Source organism: Macaca mulatta, chromosome 10 (genome assembly GCF_049350105.2).
Source record: "Macaca mulatta isolate MMU2019108-1 chromosome 10, T2T-MMU8v2.0, whole genome shotgun sequence".
NCBI lineage: Eukaryota > Metazoa > Chordata > Mammalia > Primates > Cercopithecidae > Macaca > Macaca mulatta.
This window is the reverse complement of record NC_133415.1, coordinates 31,664,409-31,675,534: the sequence shown is the minus strand read 5'-3', so window position 1 is coordinate 31,675,534 and position 11,126 is coordinate 31,664,409. Positions and strand designations below refer to the sequence as shown.

The 11,126-nt window shown below is 44.4% G+C and overlaps 1 protein-coding gene across 7 annotated transcripts in view; it reads left to right on the top strand.

The window, feature by feature from the left end:
- Positions 1–11,126, top strand: part of PI4KA (phosphatidylinositol 4-kinase alpha) — a 146,813-nt gene that overhangs the window by 14,472 nt on the left and 121,215 nt on the right. For all 7 annotated transcript variants that reach the window (XR_013399527.1, XR_013399528.1, XR_013399529.1 and 4 more), the window contains exons 2-3: positions 4,829–4,945; positions 9,237–9,330. Coding sequence is in view for 4 of the 7 variants with exons in the window: in XM_077950618.1 (XP_077806744.1) it covers positions 4,829–4,945; positions 9,237–9,330 (211 nt within the window). In the remaining 3 variants the exon portion in view is untranslated. The remainder of the gene's footprint in view (positions 1–4,828; positions 4,946–9,236; positions 9,331–11,126) is intronic.

Here is an 11,126-nt window from a genome sequence, read left to right as displayed (position 1 = left end):
TTTCTTTTCTTTTTCTTTTTTTGTTTGGAGATAGGGTCTTGCTTTGTCACCCAAGCTGGAGTGCGGTAGTGTGATCCCAGTTCACTGCAGCCTCAACCTCCTGGGCTCATGCAATCCTCTAGCAATCTTCCCTCCTTGGCCTCCTGAGCATCTAGGACTACAGGGGCATGCCACCGCACCTGGCTAATTTTTAAATTTTTTGTAGAGACAGGGTCTCGCCATGTTGCATATCCTGGTCTTGACCTCCTGGGCTCAAGCAGCCCTCCCACCTCAGCCTCCCAAACTGCTGGGATTACAGGCGTCAGCCACCATGCCTGCCTGTATTTTTTTCTGATTTTAAAGTTATCAATATTTTTTATAGAAATATGGTAAATACAGAAAAGAATAAAGAAGGAAATAAATATTGTCTGTACTTTTTTTTTTTTTTTTTTTTTTTGAGACAGAGTCTTGCTCTGTGGCCCAGCCTGGAGTGCAGTGGCACGATCTCGTCTCACTGTTATCTTTGGCTCCCGGGTTCAAGCAATTCTTGTGCCTCAGCCTCCCGAGTAGCTGGGTAGGCCCTGGCCACCACACCCAGCTAATTTTCGTATTTTTAGTAGAGATAGAGTTTTGCCATTTTGGCCAGGATAGTCTCGAACTCCTGGCCTCATGTGATCCGCCTGCCTCGACCTCCCAAAGTGCTGGGATTACGGGTGTGAGCCACTGTGCCCCGCCTCTTGCCTGTAATCTGATTATTCAGTTTGATACTTTTCTTTATAGGCAGTCCAACAGGCTTTGAGTTTTGTTTAATTACCTGTGACCAATTACATTAGTTTCCTATTACTACTGTAAATAAATTGCCACAGACTTGTTGTTAGAATAACATACATTTATAATTTTACAGTTCTGTAGATAGAAACCCAACCTATGTTTCACTGGACTAAAATCAAGGTGATGGCAGGGCTGTATATCTTTCTAGAGACTGTAGGGGAGAACTCATTTCCAAGCCTTTTTCATTTTTAAAAATATATATATATATATTTTGAGATGGAGTCTTGCTCTGTTGCCCAGGCTGGAGTGCAGTGGCACAATCTCAGCTCACTGCAACCTCTACCTCCTGGGTTCAAGCAATTCTTCTGCCTCAGCCTTCTGAGTAGCTGGGACTACAGGTGCCTGCCATGGGGCTTACCACCATGCCTGGCTAATTTTTGTATTTTTAGTAGAGATGGGATTTCACCATGTTGGCCAGGCTGGTCTTGAACTCCTAACCTCAGGTGATCTGCCCACTTCGGCCTCCCAAAGTGCTGGGATTACAGGTATGAGCCACTGCACCCAACCATCATTTCCAAGCCTTTTACAGCTCCTAGAGCTGCCCACATTCCTTGATTCCTGGCCCCTTCCTTCATCTTCAAAGGGAGCAATGGTTGGCCAAGCCCCCATCTCACATCACTCTGACCCCTTCTTCTGTCTATCTCTTCTCCTTTTAATGACCTTTGCGATTGCCCTGGGCCTATCTAAATAATCCAGGATAATCCCTCCTTTTCAAGGTTCTTAATTTAATTACATCTGGAAGGTCTCTTTTGCCATGTAAAGTAACATATCACAGATTCCGGGGGATTGAGGGTGTGGACATCTTTGAGGTGCCATTATTCTGCCTAAACATGGCATGCCAGTGTAGTGCTTAAATCATGGAATCATTACATGGGTCTCTGAGTTAGTTGTTCTTTTTGGTATCTTTGCTTCACATTTAAAGCTGTGCCTAGCTTTTAGAGTAATTTCTGAATGGTCACAGATGATTTCTATTTAAATGTTTTTAGTTGGATGGAGATAGGGGAGGAAAGTCTGAAGTCAGAGTACTCCAGAGCCCCTCTGGGCATTTGAAGGAGAGGAGGCCCTGGCAGTCTAGAGGAATTGAGGATGGTAAAAAATGCTGCCTTCAGTTTTTTCTACTGGTAGGGTGACACCTGCCCTGGCAGTATGGCTAAACTGTATTGATGATGCTGAATTCTGATCCTGGGATATTGTTAGAGCCCAACCCAGAGCACCTGGCCTGAGAGAGGAAATCCATTCTTATGCTGTATGTGAAAAAGAAAGCCTTGGTGGCTGGGCGCGGTGGCTCATGCCTGTAATCTCAGCACTCCGGGAGGCCGAGGTAGGTGGATCACCTGAGATCAGGAGTTCGAGACCAGTCATCTTGGTTTTGGTGGTTTTAGCAGGCTTCTTTGCTGCAGCCTGTTTTGTCAGCAAGGTCTTTATGACTTGTATTTTGTGCTGACCTCCTGTCTCACCCTGTGACTTAGAACGCCTGAACTGTCTGGGAATGTAGCCCAGTAGGTCTCAGCCTCATTTTACCCAGCCCCTATTCAGGATGGAGTTGCTCTGGTTCACACACCTCTGACAATAGCTGATTAATTTTGTCATCTTTTGTAGAGACAGGGTCTTACTATGTTGCCCAGGCTGGTCTCAAACTCCTGGGCTCAAGTGATCCTCCTGCCTCAGCCTTCCAAAGTGCTGGGATTACAGGCATGAGCCATGCACCTAGCCTGGATACGTTCTAGTGTGGTAAAGAGGCAGCTAAAGTAATCTTTCCCTTGCTTCCATATCCTGTCCATCATCAAGCCCTGTTAACTCTTCCTCCAAAACATATCCTGAACTGGTCTGTTTCTGTCTGTACTCGTCGATTGTTACCATGCTACCATCTTTGCCTCGGCTACTGCAGGGCTCTCCTCACCTGTCTCTCTGTTTTCACTCTTGTCCTCCAAAATCCATTTTCTGTGCATCAGCCAGAGGGATTCTTCTAGATTTCAGTTCTAAACTTGATGCCCTAAGGCCTCCATGTATTTGTTATTAGTGTACAATTCAGGCTTTTGACCTGGCCTGTGGGGCCCTCTGGGGACCTTCTCTGCCTGGGCCTGAACTCCTGGGCCTCCTTGCTTCCTCTTTTCCACTGTGCTGCTGCAGCAGCAGCCTTTCCTGTTCTGGCTTCCTTGATCAGATCCCAATTTGAGGAACCTTCTTAGAGAGGTCCTCCCTGATCACATTATCAAAAGTTGTCTTTCAGGCACTATTGTTGGAGAAATAATGATGTTATGCCAATTTTGACGATTTTTCAAGTCTCTGTGCTGTCTTCTAGCACATTAGTTTCATCTGCCAGGTTTGTAGTGGAGTGTATCTTCTGTGTTTTAGTACAGGGTATTGATGAAGTATTGCACAGGACAGAGCAAAGTACATAGGCTTTGATAGGGCCACTTCTTCCCTCTGCTTCAGTGTTGACTCATTAGTCAGCATTCTTTGAATCTCATTGCCTGCTTTTGCCTTCCACTGGCCACTATTATAGCATATGCAGTAACAATAGATAATGTTTATTGAGCACTTAATATGTACTGTGTTCAGTCCTAGCTGATTCACACATTTGAATTTTTTTTTTTTTTTTTTTTTTGAGACAGAGTCTCGCTCTGTTGCCCAGGCTGGAGTGCAGTGGCCAGATCTCAGTTCACTGCAAGCTCCGCCTCCCGGGTTTACGCCATTGTCCTGCCTCAGCCTCCCGAGTAGCTGGGACTACAGGCACCCGCCACCTTGCCCTGCTAGTTTTTTGTATTTTTTTGGTAGAGACGAGGTTTCACCGTGTTCACCAGGATGGTCTCGATCTCCTGACCTCATGATCCGCCTGTCTTGGCCTCCCAAAGTGCTGGGATTACAGGCTTGAGCCACCATACCTGGCCGGTTTTTTTTTTTTTTGAGACGGAGTCTCCTTCTGTCACCCAGGCTGGAGAGTGCAGTGGTGCTATCTCAGCTCACTGCAACCTCCACTTTCTGGGTTCAGGCAATTCTCCTGCCTCAGCCTCCCGAGTAGTTGGGATTACAGGTGCTCGCCACCATGCCCGACTACTTTTTATATTTAGTAGAGACGGGGTTTCACCATGTTGGCCAGGCTGGTCTCAAACTTCTGACCTCATGATCTGTCCGCCTCGGCCTCCCAAAATGCTGGAATTACAGGTGTGAGCCGCTGCGCCCGGCCACATTTGATTTTTTAAAAGAATCAGTGAGGCATTGTTACTGCAGGTTGGTTTAGATAACCTGTTCGTGGTCAGGAGGTGGGGACACCCACTTAGACTGTCCTAACACCAAAATGCAAACTTTAGCCATTGTGTCTTACCCCTCTGAGTATATATAGTTTTAACCCTTAGCTCATATTACTCAGAGTTTATGTGTTTTGAGGGGCATGTGTACAATCGTTTCAGCAGCTGGAGATGTCCTGTGATCTTTTAACTAAAAAATAATTATGACTTATTGGTTACATGGACTCTTTGGGGTTTATGGTAGTGGTTTTTTGTTTGTTTTTTGTATGTTTGTTTGTTTGTTTTTGAGACAGAGTCTTGCTGTGTCACCCAGGCTGGAGTGCAGTGGCACGATCTTGGCTCACTGCAACCTCTGTCTCCTGGATTCAAGTGATTCTTCTGCCTCAGCCTCCCGAGTAGCTGGGACGACAGGCGCATGCCACCACGCCTGGCTAATTTTTGTATTTTTAGTAGAGACGGGGTTTCACCATGTTGGCCAGGCTGGTCTCGAGCTCCTGACCTCAGGTAATCCACCTGTCTTGGCCTCCCAAAGGGTTGGGATTACAGGTATGAGCCACTGCATCTGGCCTATTTTTTATTTTTATTTATTTAAGAGATAGGGTCTCACTGTGTTGGCCAGGCTAGTCTCAAACTCCCAACTCAAGCTATCCTTCCACCTCAGCCTCCTAAATAGCTGGGACTACAGGCATGTGACACTGTACTCAGCTTGCTTTACTTTGAATGTGGTTTTCTGTTTTCTGGAGCTGTTTTTGGGGGGTCTTATTTTCTAGGTCCAAAAGCTTCTTTGCATGTGTCCAGTGGATTTCCATGGGATCTTCCAGTTAGATGAAAGACGGAGAGATGCAGTGATTGCATTGGGCATTTTTCTGATTGAATCTGATCTCCAGGTAAGTCTTCATGAAATTAAAAGTTTCTTCATTGTAAATAGGGGTGTAGTGAGCATTTAAGTTTGTATCTGCTTATATTTACTTAAAACATTACTAGAAGAATACATTTGAACCTAATTAAAGTGGTTAGTGAGGAGGGTAGGACAAGGTGGAAGTGAGACTTCCAAATGTAAACCTTCTTAGAAAATTTGAGTTTTTTGGAATTATGTGTATATATTATGTTGTAAAAAAAAGTGGTTTTTGTTTGTTTGTTATTATGTGCCACAGAGTAAGTCAAAATGGTTTGAGAAGTAATTGTGTGCCTTCCAGGATAGGTTTGGTTTTCAAGCTCATCATTCAGACTCAGGGGTACTGTATTTCTCCTTCCAAAAGGACAAAATCATTTTAGGTAATTTTGATATAATGTCTTTTTCAAAATTGTGATTATGTATATAAACTTGTAGAGTATGTATCATTGTATCTTCTTTTTTTTTCTTTGAGATGGAGTCTCGCTCTGTTGCCCAGGCTGGAGTGCAGTGGTGCAGTGTTGGCTCACTGCAACCCCCGCCTCCGGGGTTCAAGTGATTCTCTTGCCTCAACCTCCTGAGTAGCTGGGATTACGGGTGCCAGCCACCACTCCCGGCTCATTTTTTTGTATTTTTAGTAGAGACGGGGTTTCTCCATGTTCGGCAGGCTGGTCTTAAGCTCTTTACCTCAGGTGATCTGCCCGCCTCTGCTTCCCAAAGTGTTAGGATTACAAGCATGAACCATGTGTGAGCCATCATGCCTGGTCTCAATGTACCTTTTAATAGAGACTTAAAAACTAGCCCTGTAGCACCAACGAAAAAATAATGTGACTGTTTTGTGTGTGTATTTTTTTTTGTTTTTGTTTGTTTGTTTTTTGAGACTATATTTTTATATTTATCAAAGCTAATTGAAACAAACGATTGATCATTGGATATTGAATATTTTATTTATCTATTTATTTTTATCATTACTAGAAACTATTTCTAAATTCCAAGTTAATTATGCTGTGTTAGGTAAATAAAGATGTTAGACATTTGAATATTTATCTAGAAAAGGTTGCTTCCGTCTCCTGGAAATTTTGCTCTAATAAGCGTTAATATTTTGACAGTATTTATACATTTGAAAAAAATAAGAATTTTAATTATAGAGCAGTATTTTAGTAATTAAATAGGTTACCTGATCAAGGTTACATAAAAAACCAAAATTAGATACATAAGCTGCATTTTGGCTTTTCTTCTGCTACGTATTTGTTTATTTATTCTTAGAAACAGAGTGTCACTCTATCGCCTAGGCTGGAGTGCAGTGGCACAGTCATTATTTAATGCAGCCTTGAACTCCTGGGCTCAAGGGATTCTCCCATCTCAGCCTCCTGAGCAGCTGAGTTTATAGTCATGGGTATGATTTTTAAATTTTCTGTAGAAATGAGAGTCTTGCTATGTTGCCTATAGGTTATCTCCATATGCTAGGTTGATCTCCAACCCTGGTCTCAAGTGATCCTCATGCCTAGGCCTCCCAAAGTGCTGGGATTACAGGCATGTGCCACCGTACCCAGCTTACCTGTTTATTTATAAACGTGAAAAGAAAGAAAACCATTTTTACTTTTTCTGTTTACCATATCCTACATAAATATAAAATGAATTATAAAGGGCAAAAAAGAATTAAAAAAAAATTTTAAGAAACTATTGTTGTTCAAATGTGGATTACTTGATAATATCTTTGACAAACACATTTCTTTATAGATTTACTTGTAAGTCCTGAAAGTATCGTACTTGTATTAGACTTCTTAAGATGACAACGAATAGATGAGCACAAGTTACTTTTGGTGTCATTCAGGTTCTGGGTAAGGACTAGCAGGGTCCCAGGTGGCATGTGACGTTGTCCCTTGGACCATAGAGTTTGCCTGTATGTCCAGGGCAGCCCACTGGCCTCATATATACTAGGAGAGAAGCCTAGCATGCTTTGCCAGCCCCCTGAGAAAGCCCTAGGGACCACCTTGGTTTACCTGGTGCTTATATTCCTTGCTTCCCTCTAGGATGGGCTGTGCATTAACCTCCTTCCGGTCCCAGCAGTGGGCTGCCATGGTAGCAGCTGTGGCCAGAGGAGCTGAGGTGGTTTTACTCACCCTGTACTGCTAATGTCATCACAGTTTATATAGAAAAGAGCCACCTGGAGCCACTTCCTCTGCAGGAGGCCATGTGGTTCAGGCCTTATGGAGTTTTGTTCCTGTCAGTACACTAGGATCCTCAACTGATGTCTTAGCCAGTTCCTTTTTATGGTCTAGAGAAAAAACTATTTTGTTTTTGATAAAGTTCTTTGTTTTTGGTTATCTGTTATGGTATAACAAGCTCCCCCCAAACTTAGTGCTTAATACATTGTTTTCTTTGATTCATGAATCTGCAATTTAAACAGGGCTCAATTGACTCCATTTAGCGTCAGTTGGGTGGCTCAAAAGCTGGGGGCTGGAATCACCTGAAGTCTCATTCATGGGTCTTATCATGGTATAGTGTCTAGGTTCCAGGACAAATGTCCTGAAAAAGAACCAGGTGGAAGCTGCGTGCTTTCTGCCATGTTATGTTTTGTTTTGTTTTATTTTTCTGAGACAGAGTCTCGCTGTGTCGCCCAGGCTGGAGTGCAGTGGCGCCATCTAGGCTCACTGCAAGCTCCGCCTCCCGTGTTTACTTATGCCATTCTCATGCCTCAGCCTCCCCAGTAGCCGGGACTACAGGTGCAGGTGCCCACAACCATGCCCGGCTAATTTTTTGTGTTTTCAGTAGAGATGGGGTTTCACCGTGTTAGCCAGGATAGTCTCGATCTCCTGACTTCATGATTTGCCCACCTTGGCCTCCCAAAGTGCTGGGATTACAGGTGTGAGCCACCATGCCCGGCCACTGTCTGCCATGTTTTTATGTTTTAATTTTTTTTTTGAGACAGGATTTCACTCTCGCCCAGGCTGGAGTGCAGTGGCACAATCTTGACTTACTGAAGCCTTCACCTCCCATGCTCAAGCAATCTTCCCACCTCAGCCTCCCGAGTAGCTGGGACTACAGGAATGTGCCACTGCACCCAGCTAATACTTGTATTTTTAGTAGAGACGTGATTTTGCCATGTTGGCCAGCCAGGTCTTGAATTCCTGAGCTCAAGTGATCCACCCGCCTGGGTCCCCCAAAGTGCTAGGATTACGGGTGTGAGCCACTGTGCCTGGCTGCAGCAGCCATGTTTTTAAAACTACCACATAGTTTGTCAGCATTTCAAAACGTCAAATAGTACCCCTCTTCTCTACAGCACACTTCTTCTCTGGAGCACAACTAATCCTTAACTGGAACAGCTGTAATTAGGGAAATAGCTCCAAAAGCCAATGATGGAAGATTATGAAGCTGTATATTGGTGTTGATTGGCTAGTTCAGAAATTAGAGGAAAGTAAAATTTTTCACTGGGCTAATGTTGGCTATAAAGTCTGATGCTCAACTTGAGAAGAGCAAGAGGAAACATGAAGTAGAAAATTTAGGCCGGGCGCGGTGGCTCAAGCCTGTAATCCCAGCACTTTGGGAGGCCGAGACGGGCGGATCACGAGGTCAGGAGATCGAGACCATCCTGGGTAACACAGTGAAACCCCGTCTCTACTAAAAATACAAAAACTTAGCCGGGCGAGGTGGCAGGCGCCTGTAGTCCCAGCTACTCGGGAGGCTGAGGCAGGAGAATGGCGTGAACCCGGGAGGCGGAGCTTGCAGTGAGCTGAGATCTGGCCACTGCACTCTAGCCTGGGTGACAGAGCGAGACTCCGTCTCAAAAAAAAAAAAAAAAAAAAAAAAGCAAGGAATATGGACAAGGGACATGAACAGAAAAAAGCATCACCCAGTTGAGATGCCCACACTATGAGCTTCTCTCCATCCCTAGGATCTTATTCTGGGGCTCTTGGATGGATTTTGGGGGTCTAAACCATTCTCACTGAAGACAGCTTTGAGTGCGTACACACATGTACCTTCTGGAGATGCCCAACCCCCAGAGGAGGCCTGAGCAGGCTGGACCCTCTGCTCCAGAAGGCAGGTGTGAACCCTTCCTTAGGCTCCTGTGGTACAGGTTGATGAAACAGCCTCTGGACTCTGCAGTGTGAAAACAGGAATGGAGTGATGCCATGTGAATTTACATGCTCTTTACATTATCCTTGGAGAATCTCTGAGATGATTAGGATGTGTATATGCTTTGCTTTGGGCTTAATCTGGGCTAAAAAGCTACCAATCACTTATTTTATTAAATCTAATTTATTCTTCTTCTTCTTATTTTTTAGCACAAAGATTGTGTGGTTCCTTACCTTCTGCGACTTCTCAAAGGTCTTCCAAAAGTGTATTGGGTAGAAGAAAGCACAGCTCGGAAAGGCAGAGGTAATAGTATATAATGTTTTCCCTGAATATAAAAGAAAATATACATATTCAGTGTCTGTAGGATCAAGTGTTTATTCATACTGATACATCAGATGCGTCTTGTCTCACTTCTGGCTGTGAAACAACTAACTGCCTGCAGCATTGTGGGCTGAGCTTACATCCATGTGTTGGCCACAGCCCATGGATGACTTGGGGAGAAGGTGGGCCTGGGCAGGCCAGCTTTCCCTTGCGTTCTTCTGAGACTGAGCATTCTTGCTCATTCTTGTTGAGACCTTCAAGAACCTTTTCTCATGTCTCATTGGCCAGAATTGGGTTACCTGCCCATCCCCAAATCAGTCACTGTTACCCTTAGAATTTATAGGCTCACTTCTGGAGTGAGGTCAGTTTTCCAGATTATACTGCTGCTGCTCAAAAAGGGTGAGATGGAGGTTGGGACGCAACAGCAATGTTCACTGTAAATGGTTTCATCACTTTGTTTCTAAGTTGCAGTTAAACTTTGCACCTTTAGAAACGGAATAAATTGGCCGGTATGGTGGCTCACTCCTGTAATTCTAGCTCTTTGGGAGGCCGAAGTGGGCAGATCGTTTGCGCTCAGGAGTTTAAGACTAGTCTGGGTCAGCCAGGCACGGTGGCTTATGCCTGTAATCCCAGCACTTCGGGAGGCCGAGGCAGGTGGATCACGAGGTCAGGAGTTCAAGGCCAGCCTGGCCAATATGGTGAAACTCCATCTCTACTAAAAAATACAAAAATTAGCCGAGCATGGTGGTGTGTGCCTGTAGGCCCAGCTACTCGGAAGGCTGAGGCAGAAGAATCGTTTGAACCCAGGAGGTGGAGGTTGCAGTGAGCCAAGACATGCCACTGCACTCCAGCCTGGGCAACAACAGAGCGAGACTCCATCTCGAAAAAAAAAAAAAAAAGAATGAAAGAGAATATTTGCAAACTATGCAAAGGTCTAATGTCCAGAATCTATGAGGAACTTAAATTTACAAGCAAAAAACAACCCCATTAAAAGGTGAGCGAAGGACAAATAGACACTTTTCAAAAGAAGACATACAAGTGGCCAATAAATATATGAAAAATATGCTCATCATCTGATGCTAATAATCAGAGAAATGCAAATCAAAATTGCAATGAGATACCATCTCACACCAGTCAGAATGGCTATTATTAGAAAGTCAAGAAATAACAGATGCTGGTGAGGTTGTGGAGAAAAGGGAACACTTGTACACTGCTAGTGTGAATATAAATTAGTTCAGCCATTGTGGAATGCAGTTTGGCAATTTCTGAAAGAACTTAAAACAGAATTACCATTTGACCTAGCAATCCCATTATTGGGTACATACTCAAAGGAATGTAAATCATCCTGCTGTAAAGATACATGCATAAGTATGTTTATTACAGCAATATTCACAATAATAAAGATAAGGAATCAACCTAAATGCGAAGACTAGATAAAGAAAATGTGGTATGTGTACCATGGAGTACTGTGTAGCCATAAAAAAAGAACAAGATCGGCCAGGCGGGGTGGCTCAAGCCTGTAATCCCAGCACTTTGGGAGGCCGAGACGGGCGGATCACGAGGTCAGGAGATCGAGACCATCCTGGCTAACACAGTGAAACCCCGTCTCTACTAAAAAATACAAAAAACTAGCCGGGCGAGGTGGTGGGCGCCTGTAGTCCCAGCTACTCGGGAGGCTGAGGCAGGAGAATGGCGTAAACCAGGGAGGCGGAGCTTGCAGTGAGCTGAGATCCGGCCACTGCACTCCAGCCTGGGCGACAGAGTGAGACTCCGTCTCA